Genomic DNA, 15,022 nt, shown 5'->3' on the forward strand with positions numbered 1-15,022 from the left:
GTAGGAATTGCTCTTTGAAAAAAAATACAGAGTAAAATGTAATCACTAAATAATAATATTTCTACATAATCTTTTCTAGGATGACACTGAACCATACTTCATTGGAATATTTTGTTTTGAGGCTGGAATTAAAATTATTGCCTTAGGATTTGCTTTCCACAAGGGATCCTACCTAAGGAATGGGTGGAATGTGATGGATTTTGTGGTGGTTCTCACGGGGTGAGTAACTGATTTCTTAATTGCCATCAATTCTTAATATTTGCCTGCTAGTTCTCATTAATAATCATTGACCAATGACTAGACCAGGAAGAACATCTGAAAATCTTTGGCTCTGTTGCAGCAGAAGAGGAATAACTAGCCTGAAAAGTAGATTATTTGGCCTTAATCTTCCAACTTGAATTTATGTCATATATAAAACATAGAATGAAGATAATTTTTAATGTATCAGTGCTTATTATAGGCAGGTAACATGATTTCAGTAAGCTGATTCAGCTGCCTTTATTTACTACTAGCATCACCACACAAAAACTGAATGTATGATTTATATAAAATCACTTCATGTACCATCTTTAACTCGGTAAATTACAATTTAGTCTCAGTGTGCCTTACTATGTCTCGCTGCTTGTGTATCACACATTTGTAGACCAGTCAAAAATAGTTACATAATATGTTCTAGAAGTGGGAGATGCATATAGCCAACCAATAATAACCAGTTAACCAGTTATAACTGGTTTTATGTGGTATAAATAGTCTATGTATTCCTTTTTTGGATATTTGTACTGTTTTTCTGTCATACTGTAATAGATCTTTCCCTCCACTCAGCTCAATCATTTTGAAAATTTGTAGGACCAGTACAGAAAAAGTTATGTCTTTCTTATAACTGTTGTGAGGCTGTTTTCAAATTTCCTCTCTACTGTTAAAATCCTAGTTTAGTCTTCAATCTTATAAAAACAGGCAGAAAATTAACTGTATCCTTTGCTACATACCTAGACTGATGTTGATTTGCCTTTTTCACATGCCAACTTTTATATATATGATTTTTTTTTTACGCATTATGCTGTTTTTAACAATGTAGCTTTGAGAATGGTGCATGAACTTGGCATTCTGGATCTATATGTGTAACAGGTACATTGTGTATGTAATGCAGTGTCTTCTCACTTAAGTTTGCAGCAGGGCTTGTTCTGTGCTGCTTCACAGCCTGCTAGCAATTTCTAGAGAATAAAAAATCCTTTCCCCTGAAACAAAGACCCTAGTTTACTGAGCATTCTTGAGCTGAACACATACTCAGCAGAAATGAGCATATATGCTAAACCAGGGGTAGTCAACCTTGGCTGTTTTATGACTCGTGGACTTCAACTCCCAGGAATTCCAGGAGTTGAAGTCCACGAGTCATAAAAGAGCCAAGGTTGACTACCCCTGTGCTAAACAATTTGCAATTTATTGTTACTGTGTCCTGCTGCTGCTGCCTATTTCTTTGCATTATACTTTGTTATAGTAATAATATGTTTTATTTCTGGAGTTTCATCTGGTGGCGAGGAGGACGGTGTCTCAGGGTATGGTCAAAAAGCTCAAGAGGGTAGCCATGATGATACAACACACATTGAAGGTGACCTCCCTCTTGAGATTTTTTTTTACCATTCTCTCTGGATATTCCTGCTTAGTAGCTAGCTATATATAATTAGTGGTTTGACTGCAGGGATGGTCTAACTTAAAAAAATATATTCCTAGTTGGATAGGTTGCATTATATTACAAGAAAAAATTTTAAAAAATTCTTCTGAAACAAAAGAAACACTAACTTTGATCAAGGGAAATCAAGCCCAAAGGTCATTTCAAGTAAGAAAAGATGGAATATTTAGATTTAAGAAAACTATACATCATCAACTAAGTCCTTAAATTCTTGAGATTAAAAAAAATAAAATTAATAATGCCCTTTAACATAAATGCCTATATAACAAAGGTACATAATAATGTCATAAGTTCTAATTTTTGGAAGAGATACTCAGGCAAGATTCCTATTATATGGAATTCTCTTTCTGCTCTGAGTTTGTTTTCTTTCTCAGATGTTCTTTTATTCTTCTTCATAGTAGTTGCAGATTTGTAATTTACAACATACCAGAAAGCTCTTGGAAACAGTGTTTTTTTTTTTCAAATTGAAGAACATGTCATTAAGGAAATCTTGAGAGGACAGCTATTTACTCATTTTTTTCCAACATATTAATTTGTATATTCTTTTTTTTAAAAAAGACATGTTCTTGGGCTCTAGAATTACATTTTGAATAATATTTGGGATGTTGTTGTAACTTGGACCATGATGGTTTAGGAAGGTACAATATATGGTCTTTACTGGTTGAAAATTACAGACTGAGATGGTAGATTTCCATAAAGAAGTTATGACTATGGCACTTCTGTACAACAGAGATATGTAATATTTTGTGTCTTATGCATTAAAGATTAGAATCAGACCTTCAAGGGCAGAATGTTTATATTAGTGATATATAATTGGTATCAGTTTTTTGGAATCTTCACTTATATGAAACTATTTATCTTTTGATTTGTTTGTTTATATATCCTAAAGAATAAAATAGACAAATAAATAAATACATATAGAGACCATGAATCTCCTTCATCTATCTTCTTGATTAGCATCAAGAAACAGAAAACTATAGTGTTCAGCATTTTACCACAATGCCTTAATAAGATATTAGTTAGTGAGGTATTTTAAGATTACAGCTAAACACGGCAGGGGTTGAGCCCTACGTCTTAATACTTTGTGTTTTGTTTTGCTAAAAAATTATTCCAGATGTATGTGTGCTTTTAAGGATCAAAATGCAGCAGTCCTCTGAACTTTTCCCCTTAAATAAACTTCATCCTTATTAGGATGTATATATTAATGCCTTATTGCAATGTTCTAGAAGTGAGCTTTGTTTCTTTTTGACTTTAGACATGGTCTATGTGTTCAAGAACTCGTGAACTAAACCAGTTCAAATGCAAGTTAGGATGATCGTGTTTTTCAGTATTACTTGATCACCACCATTGCCATCTACTTAAAATGCCACTGCCTGCTGCATTCTTCACAGGATGCAGCTTCTTAGTATGCCAGGCCATATTTGCTTCTTGATTAGGGAGTCTTCCCTGTATTATTACTTAAAAGAGCTTTCTAGTTTCCAGACGTGTCCTGAATGCCAGGCAGCCTTTCTACACAGCCTGAATGGTGAAAAGAGAAAGAGGTTTCCTCTTAGTTATGCTGAGAAGTAGCTGGACAAGCATACTAGCAGACCTTGGCTTTGATGACAAATTGTAATAACTGGGTCCTGGAAAAACAATTTATTCTTCACTAGATATCATTAATATGTCAAAATACAATAGTAAATTTAATGCAAAAAAATTAAGTCTTCCTTGCCCCTCTCAAAATTAATTCTTTTAGTTCAATCTTTATATAACCCAGCAGTTACTCCTACAAATGCCAATGTATGTAAATTATATGCTTTCTTTACTCCAATTTGATTTAACTGTATTAGTATTTAAAAAAACTGTCCTTTCTTATTTATTTATTTAATTTTATTTATATGCCGCCCAATCCCAAAGGACTCAGGGCGGCGTACAATTTTCTTGTTTGCGACATAACTTTATTGTGGCATAAATGCTCATAGACCTGGAAAATAAATTTGATTCAGGATAAGAATCAGAAACTCAATATTTAAAAGAAATTCAGAAAATTCTAGGACCTTTTAGTTACAATTTCAACTGAATTCTTATTCATTACTGCATTCATTATACCAGCCTGCCCTCGGTACTGTTAAACACATACCAAATCATAGCAGTCATCTAAATCCAGAGATCTTATAGTTCTTATTAAATAACTGTAAGGCATCAACTACTTCTGTGGGAACCTGTTGTTCTGTGAAGATCTTCCTTCCAGATTAGGTCAAAGCCGGTCACACATGCATCAATATTTCATGCCCTCAGTGCAATTTATAAATTAACCTTTTAAGAGAAATCATGTCCCTGAACTCAGAAAATATAAAGCTGAAGATACCAATTAAAAATAAATAACTGTTTATTTTATTCGCTGTTCTGAAGCCTGCAGCGTTCTGCCATTCAAGGTCAGAATTACAAGAGAGAAAGGATAAGATAGTTCTGTGCTGCACTGGTCAGACCCTATTTGCAATCCTTTGTTCGGGTTTGGTTACCACAATACAACAGGGATGTTGAAAGGTGCAGAAAAGGGCAACAAAGATGGTGAGAGGTATGAAGACTAAATTCTATGAAAAAGAGTTAAAGAAACAGGAAATTTTTAGCCTAAAGAAAGGTCTATTCCAACTTGTGATTGCAGACAACCAAGATAATTACACAAGTTTCCAACATATTTTGAGTTCTTTTTATCAACAGATTTTATTTCTGTTTCAAACTGGTTAAGATAGCTTCTCTTCTATTGAATTAAGAGTATGGAACAGTTGCTTTTACATCTGTCTTTCTAGATTTTTCTGCCTGTCTTTCATCCACTCTATTTTATGAAATACCTCAGAATAAAGTAGGGAATCTTTTTACTGAGGAAAGCATTGCCATGTAGAGAAATCTACCAACAGTCATAGTATGGGCAGATCCATTAACTTTCTTCCCTCTTTCCCCACTTCCTTCTTGTCCCCATTTATCCCCCCCCCCAGTATTAATATTGTGTAGGAAAGGAAAAATAATTCTTCCAAGAAGTCTGAAGATTAAATGTAACTCTATAGCTGCAGATCTGTCTACTCTGCTGCACATTGTAGATTTTCAACTAATAGTTCATGACCCAAAATTGAATCACTTGCCAAGTGTAAATGTTACAATACATTTGTATTGTATTCTAGCAACCTCTGATTAGAAAAAGTAGAGCAGAAAGCAAAAGGAGAAAGGCAGACACCGAGATTAAAACAGTGGAGGAAAAATGCTAATTGTTAGGTTGAAAATTATAGAGGTTACTACAGGTCTGGATTAAATATGAGTCTGAAGGTCATGCCCTAGATGTTTACCTATCTGCTGCTCAGGATATTCATAGAATATTGAAGTAAAATACTATAAATTCTTAAACATTAAACTCAGTGATTTTTACAACCATTATAATATATTTAGGTGACAGCCCTGCATACAGATCATGTTTCTGAATTTAAGCCAGCAGATCAGGTTTCTACTTGACAAGCTGTTTGAATCTATTCTAGCTCAATGAATAGAAGACATACAGTGAGGGAAAAAATTATTTGATCCCCTGCTGATTTTGTATGTTTTCCCACTGACAAAGAAATGATCAGTCTATAATTTTAAAGGTAGGTTTATTTTAACAGTGAGAGACAGAATAACAACAAAATCCAGAAAAACGCATTTCAAAAACATTATCAATTGATTTCTGTTTTAATGAGTGAAATAAGTATTTGATCCCATATCAATCAGCAAGATTTCTGGCTCCCAGGTGTCTTTTATACAGGTAACGAGCTGAGATTAGGAGTACTCTCTTAAAAGGAGTGCTCCTAATCTCAGCTGGTTACCTGTATAAAAGACACCTGTACATAGAAGCAATCAATCAATTGGATTCCAAACTCTCCACTATGGCCAAGACCAAAATGGCTGTCCAAGGATGTCAGGGACAAGATTGTAGACCTACATAAGGCTGGAATGGACTACAAGACTATTGCCAAGCAGGTTGGTGAGAAGGTGACAACAGTTGGTGTGATTATTCGCAAATGGAAGAAACACAAAATAACTGTCAGGCTCCCTTGAGCTGCAAGATCTCACCTCGTGGGGTTTCAATTATCATGAGAACAGTGATGAATCAGCCCAGAACTATACAGGAGGATCTTGTCAATGATCTCAAGGCAGCTGGGACCATAGTCACCAAGAAAACAATTGGTAACACACTACGCCATGAAGGACTGAAATCCTGCAGCGCCCGCAAGGTCCCCCTGCTCAAGAAAGCACATATACAGGCCCATCTGAAGTTTGCCAGTTAAATCTGAATGATTCAGAGGAGAACTGGTTGAAAGTGTTGTGGTCAGATGAGACCAAAATCGAGCTCTTTGATATCAACTCACCTTGCCATGTTTGGAGGAGGAGGAATGCTGCCTATGACCTCAAGAACTCCATCCCCACCATCAAACATGGAGGTGGAAACATTATGTTTGGGGGTGTTTTTCTGCTAAGGGGACAGGACAACTTCACCATTTCAAAGGGACGATGGACTTGGTCATGTACTGTCAAATCTTGGGTGAGAACCTCCCCCCCTCAGCCAGGGCATTGAAAATGGGTCATGGATGGGTATTCCAGCATGACAATAACCCAAAACACATAGCCAAGGCAACAAAGGAGTGGCTCAAGAAGAAGCAGATTAAGGTACTGGAGTGGCCTAGCCAGTCTCCAGACCTTAATCAGAAAGTCTGTGGAGGGAGCTGAAGGTTCGAGCTGTCAAACATCAGCCTTGAAACCTTAATGACTTGGATAGGATCTGCAAGGAGGAGTGGGATAAAATCCCTCCTGAGATGTGTGCAAACCTGGTGGCCAACTACAAGAAATGTCTGACCTCTGTGACTGCCAACAAGGATTTTGCCACCACCAAGTCATGTTTTGCAAAGGGGTCAAATACTTATTTCACTCATTAAAATGCAAATCAATTTATCACTTTTTTGAAATGCGTTTTTCTGGATTTTGTTGTTGTTATTCTGTCTCTCACTGTTAAAATAAACCTACCATTAAAATTATAGACTGATCATTTCTTTGTTAGTGGACAAACGTACAAAATCATCAGGGGATCAAATATTTTTTTCCTTCACTGTAAACCAATATTTTACAAACAGATGATGAGAAGATACAAAAGGGACGGCGCAGCCATCAGAACCAAGGAGATAAAACAATTTATTCGGAGATCACCAAGCCTCAGGAGAGTGAAGACTCAAACATCAAGACCATCTATGAAACGGTGCAAAACCCCCGCCCGTCAAATCATCTAGCCTCGTAGCCTTTGTTCAACACCCCCCCCCAAAGCTAGCAGGGGATGCTCCCCCCCCCTCCAGAGCTGGGAGAGTACCTGAGTTCCTTCTTCGAAAGGCAGCCTGGAGCACCTGCAGAAGATCCCAATTACAAGAGAGACAAGCGGACAAGACAAGCCCGGGCTCATTCCACGATCGGCACCAACTTTCGGTCCTGGACCTGCACCTGCACCAGCCGCTCATCCTTCTGACTCAGGGATGGGACAACTCGCCACGGCCGACTTGTGCAAGACAACTCGCCATGGGGCAGTACAACAAATACAAAATTAAATCAACTTTGGTGGAACCATGGCCAATAATAATAAAATCCAGAAGTACAAGGACTACAATAATTTCAATGAAAACATGGTCGCCAATAATAAAAGTAACTGAATGAAAAGATGAATATAATCTTGAACTGTCCGGTGGCGAGTTTGTCCCACGTTGACTTGGTCGTGGCGAGTGACCATGGCGAGTTGGCCGTGGTGAGCTATCCTAGACCCCTCAGGGAGGGGGGAGAGAAAATAATTTCTTTCCTTTCGTTTCTTATTTTTAATCGATACACAAATGGAACCTCAAGGCCAAGTACGGTCTGCTCCAAAACAAGTACCTAATGATCACCTAGCCGGCCACACTGGACTAGCCTGGGACACAGAGGGGCAATACCATTTTTAGAGAACGTCTGTTTGTTATGGGTGTGAGTATGTATGTAGATGAATGGTGGCCCTGTTATGTGTAAATTTTATTATTGTATTTAGGGCGTATGAATGTGAATACTTTTATTTTTATGTATATTAATTGAGTGTGAATGTGTATTGAGTGTTTGGGGTATGAGAATGGTGGAGTCGGGGGTGGAGCCTGGTACCCCCTCTGCTGAGTGCAATAGCAAAAGTAGGGGGGGCAGGACTTACCCTTGGGCTTGGTTTGTATGGAAAGCGAGTCCGGTCAGGAAGGGAGAAGGCTGGTGAGGGTGGGGGTATTCCGGGGAGGGGAGAAGGTCGGAGCATCCCGGTCATGACTGGGATGGGCAGATATGGCGGGAGCCGAGGGGCAGGCCATCTTCGGGGAACAAGGACCCGCTATGTTAGAGCGATTCCTTGTTCCGGCCCCTCAAAAGGCTCAGCCTGTAGTACTGGTGACAGGGGAGTACAGGGCCCTAATTGTAGGCTGCTGTTGCTTAATGCCAGGTCCGTTGTCAGCAAAGCCCCCCTTGTCCGTGATTTAATATTGGACGGCGGGGCGGACCTGGCATGTATAACCGAAACCTGGCTGGGCCCTGAGGGGGGTGTCTCCCTCTCGGAGATGTGCCCGGACGGGTTTGTGGTGCTTCATCAGCCTCGACATCAGGGCAGGGTGGGGGAGTGGCAGTCATCGCTCGGAAGTCCTTGAGTCCTCGTGGGATTCCTGCCCCGGAGGTTGTTGGGTGTGAGTCCCTCCTATTGAAGTTGGGTTCATGGGTTCAGTTGGGCTTGTTGCTGATGTACCTACCTCCCAGCTGCGTTGCAACAGCCCTGCCTGCGTTGCTGGAGTCAGTAGCCGGGTTGGCGGTGGAGTTCCCCAGACTTATAGTACTGGGGGACTTTAACCTACCATCACTCGGCGATCACTCAGAGGCGGCACAGGAGTTCATGGCTTCCATGGCAACCATGGACCTGACCCAGGTAATTCAGGATCCGACCCATAGGGGTGGTCACACACTCGACCTTGTGTTTCTCTCGGGGCAATGGAGATATGATCTGGAATTAAGGGGAATAGAGATTTCGCCCTTGTCATGGACAGATCATTTCCTATTGAGGCTGGACTTCAGAGCATCACTCCCCCATCGCAGGGAGAGGGAACCGACTAGGTGGTTCCGCCCCAGGCGCCTAATGGACCCAGATCGGTTCCAGGAGGAGCTTGGGGAAATACCTGACTCCCTTGTCCACAACTCGTCCGGGTCCCTGGTTGCGGCCTGGAATGAGGCGGCGTCCGGGGCCCTGGATCGAATTGCGCCTTTGCGACCTCTCTGTGGTGGTGGTCCCCGGAGGGCGCCTTGGTTTACTGAGGAGCTCCGGGAGATGAAGCGCCACAAGAGACGTCTAGAGCGACGTTGGAGGGCCAGTAACTCTGAATCTGACCGATCACTATTAAGAGCCTATCTTAGGACTTATTTAGTGGCGATAAGAGCGGCAAAGCGTGTTCACTTTTCCGCACTTATTGCGTCCGCAGAATCTCGCCCAGCCGCCTTGTTTAGGGTGACCCGCTCCCTTCTTAAGTGGAGGAGGCGGAGGAACCCTTGCAGGGGAGAGCTGAGGAGTTTGCTCAGTTTCTTTCGGACAAAATCGCTCAGATTCAGAGGGACCTGGACTCTGACTGGGCAGTGCCAGCCGAGTTGCCAGGGGCTGGTCTTAGTCATATTATCTGGAGCGAGTTTGAGCCTGTGACCCCTGATGAAGTGGACAAGGCCGTGAGGGCAATGAATGCCGCCACCTGTTTATTGGACCCGTGCCCCTCCTGGCTGGTTTCGGCCAGTAGGGAGGTGACACGAGGCTGGCTCCAGGCGATAATTAATGCTTCCTTGATGGAGGGGTCTTTCCCGCAACCCTTAAAGGAAGCGGTGGTGAGGCCCCTCCTCAAGAAGCCTTCCCTGGACCCAGCTGTTTTGAAGAACTTTCGTCCCGTCTCCAACCTCCCCTTTGTGGGGAAGGTTGTAGAGAAGGTGGTGGCATCTCAACTCTTGCGATCCTTGGATGAAACCAATTACCTGGACCCTTTTCAATCTGGTTTCAGGCCCGGCTACAGCACTGAGACCGCTTTGGTCGCACTGACCGATGACCTCTGGCGAGCCCGGGATAGGGGTCATTCCTCTATCCTGGTGCTTCTTGACCTCTCAGCGGCTTTCGATACCATCGACCATGGTATCCTTCTGCGTCGTCTCGGAGAGGTGGGGGTGGGTGGCACTGTATTGCGGTGGTTCTCCTCCTACCTCTCTGACAGGTCGCAGTCGGTGTTGGCGGGCGGACAGAGATTGACCCCTAGGCGCCTCGATTATGGGGTGCCTCAGGGCTCGGTCCTGTCCCCCCTCCTTTTCAACATCTACATGAAACCGCTGGGTGAGATCATTCGGCGACACGGGGTGAGGTATCATCAGTATGCAGATGATACCCAATTATATATCTCCACCCCGTGCCCTTTCAGTGAAGCGGTCGACGTGATGTGCCGGTGCCTGGAAGATGTGAGGGTCTGGATGGGGGTGAACAGGCTTAGACTCAACCCTGACAAGACCGAGTGGCTCTGGGTCCTGCCTCCCAAAGGCCAACTGGATGGTCCATCTTAGTCCTGGGGGGGGCAAATTTACCTCCCTCAGTGCAGGCACGCAACTTGGGTGTCCTCCTAGACTCACAGCTAAATCTGGAACAACATCTATCAGCTGTGGCCAGGGGGACCTTTGCACAGGTTCGCCTAGTGCACCAGTTGCGGCCTTATTTGGACCGGGAGGCTTTACTCATAGTCACTCATGCCCTTGTCACCTCAAGACTGGATTACTGCAATGCGCTCTACATGGGGCTACCCTTGAAGAGCGTTCGGAGGCTGCAGTTGGTTCAGAACGCAGCCGCGAGAGCGATTGTGGGCGCGCCAAGGTACGCCCACGTGTCACCTATCCTCCGCGAGCTGCACTGGCTTCCTGAGGGTCTCCGGACGCAATTCAAGGTGTTGGTTATCACCTTTAAAGCCCTTCATGGCATAGGGCCAGGTTACTTACAGGACCGCATTCTGCCGCATAGCTCCCAGAGACCGGTGAGGTCCCAGAGATTGGGCCTCCTTCAGGTCCCGTCGGCCAGACAATGTCGGCTGGCGGGCCCTCGGGGAAGGGCCTTTTCCGTGGTGGCTCCGACCTGGTGGAACCAACTTCCCCCCGAGGTTCGAACTACTCCCACCCTGCCGGCCTTTAAGAAGGCTGTTAAAACCCTCCTGTTCCGGCAGGCCTGGGGCTGATGTCCCCGGGGGGCCGGGATATGACCAGACTCGCAGTATGATCGCAGTATGATTGTATTATTTTATTATTTTATTGTTTTTGACTGTTTTTTAACTTTGTACGCCGCCCTGAGTCCTTCGGGATTGGGCGGCATATAAATATTAAAAATAAATAAATAAATAAATAAATAAATATCAAAAGTGCTTGATAAGAAATGTTGCTAAAGGCTGCCGAAGATTTCTGTATCTTTGTAGTTGAAAAGAATTATTTGGCTCCTGTTTGAGTAAATTATTATTTTAGGAATCATCACAGGGATAGGTAAAATATCAGAGAAAGGAAAGCATTATTGATAGATTTAGTAAGGGTTCCTGCTTTGTAAAACAATAAAACAAATTAATTTCATAGTTGAATAAACTGGATGATAGTGACCTTATATCAGCTTGTAGCTTTATTTTAATAACGATCACTTATTAAGATATGGAGAATTAATACTACCAACAAACGAAATAGAAATTAAATGGAATTAGCTTCTAATATAAGAAATGACTACGTGCTAGGGACGGGTGAACTGGTGGAATAAAATACATAGAAAATGCTTACTTTTGAAAGAATGTAAGAAAAATCTCAAAACAAAACAAAGAGAAAAATTACAAAGCAATAATATAAAAATGCTAATATAAAACCCTTTCAAAATAGTATAGTAATAATTAATAGAAATAGAATCTCATTAGCATTCCATCATCAAAATCTGAATCCAAACAAATTAACTTAAAACTACTGAAAGTTAAAAAAAGAAGAAGAAACCTGAACCAGACTAGGTAGCTCATCACAGGTTTCAGGGAAATGTTAGTAAAAGCCACATTCATTGTTGCCCTTATCCTCACTTGTATGTATTTTATAGTGAATACTATTCTCTAAAATAGTGCTCAGCCTACAAAATGCCAGCACAGTGAGGAAGCACAATTCATATGTATAACCACTGGTGATCAGTAACTTAAAAATGAGCTTTCCATTCCCAAGGTATGTTCAGTATTTTGGATAATTAGGGAGGTAAACAGATGAAATGTTTATGAAATTTGAGTGTTTGGGTCTAATGCTTGCTCTTTTTCTTATTTTTTTTATCCCACCTAGATCAGGACTAGAACTCACCAGTTTTTAGCCTGGTGCTTTAATTACTAGACAAAACTAGGTCTGCTTTTTTATTTTTATTGCTTCAGTAAATAGGAAAGAAAAAAGAAGAGAACAAAAAAGAAAAAGTTCACATAGGGAAACCAGCTTAGTTTTTAAACATAGCATTAAACTTTGATCACGTGGAAAACATTCATCATTGTTTACATTAATACAGAGGCAGTTAATGAGTGTTTATAATCAGTCTAACACTGAAAAATTCAGGGTCCCCTTATCTTTCCTTTGAAAAGCACCTTTTATTTTTCTGCTCTACAGCATACCCAATAACTCCTTTGAATAAGGAGAAATTTGAAGTTTTCAGTATAGGTAGCCCTCAACGTACAACCATCATTGAGCTGATAATTATGGTCATAAATTGTAGCATTCGTTAAATGGGTCACTAAGTGCCCATGCCCAATTTTATGACCTTTTTTGCAATAGTTGTTAAGCGATTGTTGTGGCTGTTAACTGAACCCATTTTATTCAGTGTGGGGGGTTTTTTTGCCAGAAACTGGAAGTAAACACCAGAAATCACCAGCAGCAGCAAAATGCAGTCACATGACTGTGGGATGCTGCAATTGGCCACAAATGCAAGTTAGTTTCCAAGTGCCCAAAATGCGATCACATGTCCAGCGGTACCGGTATGGCTGTCAGAATTCTGGAACTAGGTCATAAGTAGTTCTGAAGAAATCTGTTGTAACTTTGTACAGTCACTAAGCAACAATTTGTTAAGCGAGGGCTATCTGTATATAATTCAAGATCAGTTTCTTGTATTTAACCCATATTACTCTTCCTAAAAATATATTAACATTTTTTTTCCTTTAGCTTTGGGTTTATTTAAGAATTGTATCTCTCAATTTTTAATTTTTCCAAGGCAATATTCGGAGTGTAATTGATTATGTGCCATCAGGTTGGTGTTGATTACTAGTGGCCACCAGATAGTTGGATTTTCTTTGGGAAGATTTATCTCTAACATGATCCTTCAGGTCTTCTAATTGTGCATTCATTACTGCTGTAACTGAATGACATGTAGGGTGCCTCAGTGCTCACACAGTTACTTTGACTATATAACAAATACATGAAACTTGTCAGGCCGGAACAAACAGATCATCCATGCTAACTGCTTTATTATGTTCTATAGCAGGGGTGTCAAACTGCCAGCCCGCGGATCGGATGCATCATGCTGAAACCGCACCTACCCCACTGCTGGCAATGGAAAAAAAAGTTGCGATACACCGCAACACATCACGTGACGTTGCGAGTTTGACACCCCTGTTCTGTAAGAATCTGCCCAGACTGGCAGACTTCTCTTCGGAACAAAGAGATAAGGCTCCAAGGAACTTGGGATGGGGATCCTTTTGCGGTTATGCAATGACTCCAGACTAACTTTGCACTTGAGCTCTTCTCCCTGCCAAGCTGGGGGATTCTGAGCAAACTTCCAGGTGAGATTCTCTCCATATTTGGAGTCAAGTATCATTAACATTCTGTAACCCTGGACTAATCAGTTGATGCTGTTAAGGTTTGCACCAATGTCAATCTTTTGTGGGGGGCAGGGTCTGTGTGGGAAGCAGCAGGTTCAAGCACAACTCTGACAAGATCAAGTGCTATGGGTATTTCACCTCATCCATTTTCAGATTTTTAGCAACTGAACCCCCTTTCTCCTGTGTTTTTGATTTTCTAGACATATTTTGCCAAGATATTGATGCACATTTTCATTAGTTGATTTGTTGCTATGTTGTGCCAGGAAATGCATGTGGAGTTGGATTTTTTTTGTCTAGATTCCTAGGCTACTCAATCTTGGCAGTGCATAACCTTCCCCTACTTCCCTTGAGGTGGAGTATTGGACCTGGTGAGAAGACTGCATGTCCCACTTCAGATAGAAATTCTGGACAGCTGATTCAGAGAATTAACAGCTGTCAAATAATCTCCTTTATCTCCTTTGATAGAGAGATCAGGCCTTTTTAGCATTTAAAATAATGCCTAGGTGTCATAAGCACCATGGTCGAATATGTTCTTCTCTTTGTTGATGTCAACGCTGCTAATATTGAATATTCTTGCTTTGACAAAATATACAGAACTGTCTGGTATTTTTAGAGTTAATTCAGATGAGACTGAGAGAAGGAGGGAAAAGCTCGAAAGGAACGGAAGTGAATCTTTGCCCTCCAGGTTAATTGGAAGATGTGAATCATGACCCCAAAATAGGGGAGAGGAAATGCCTGGAATGTTATGTGCAAAGGAAGGGAAATTCAGATCTTGGCATGCTCCATGCCGTGCTGACACTCCGTCACACTAATAAAGGCTTTTTAGGGTAAACAATGCCTGAAAGTTCTTTGAAGTGTTTCATTAGTCAGACACATGACAGTTGATCTGGAAACAGGTGGACCAGAGTAAGAAACAAATGTGATAGTGGTCTGAAACTATTTTTATTGGAACAGCTATAGTACAGGATTCTGCAAGAGTAAATATAGTCCCCTCATCTCTCACATTATTAGGGAGGGGCCTGTTTGAGATATTTTCTTAAGTTTGTTTCTTGAAATAGGCATAAGCCTACTTGTTTGATGCTTTCCCACTGTCCTCTCTGCCTTCTACATCCAGATCCCTAAGGATCTACATTGTGCTCTAGAAATGCTTTTTTCTTGTTCAGTCAATGCAGATCAAATACTGTAAGTAGGTTGTCTAGATAGGTGTATATTCCTGTGACATTAGTTGCCATCAGAATACAGAATACAGGTACTGCTTGACTTACAACCATTTGTTTAGTTGACTGTTTGAAGTAATAACAGCACTGAAAAAAATGACTTATGGCTGTTTTTCATATTTTGGGCCGTTGTGGCATCCTGATCGTCATGTGATCAAAATTTGGACACTAGGTAACTGGCTCATACTTATGACGGTTGCAGTGTCCTG

At 41.4% G+C, this 15,022-nt stretch overlaps 1 protein-coding gene across 12 annotated transcripts in view; it reads left to right on the forward strand.

Moving 5' to 3' along the window:
* The window catches only part of CACNA1A (calcium voltage-gated channel subunit alpha1 A), a 328,550-nt gene that overhangs the window by 109,246 nt on the left and 204,282 nt on the right, over positions 1 to 15,022 (forward strand). For all 12 annotated transcript variants that reach the window (XM_039342836.1, XM_039342879.1, XM_039342845.1 and 9 more), the window contains exon 4: positions 80 to 219. In XM_039342836.1, the coding sequence (XP_039198770.1) occupies positions 80 to 219 (140 nt within the window). The remainder of the gene's footprint in view (positions 1 to 79; positions 220 to 15,022) is intronic.

Source organism: Crotalus tigris, unplaced genomic scaffold (genome assembly GCF_016545835.1).
Source record: "Crotalus tigris isolate CLP2741 ecotype Arizona unplaced genomic scaffold, ASM1654583v1 scf7180000017551.9496454, whole genome shotgun sequence".
Classification (NCBI taxonomy): Eukaryota; Metazoa; Chordata; class Lepidosauria; order Squamata; family Viperidae; genus Crotalus; species Crotalus tigris.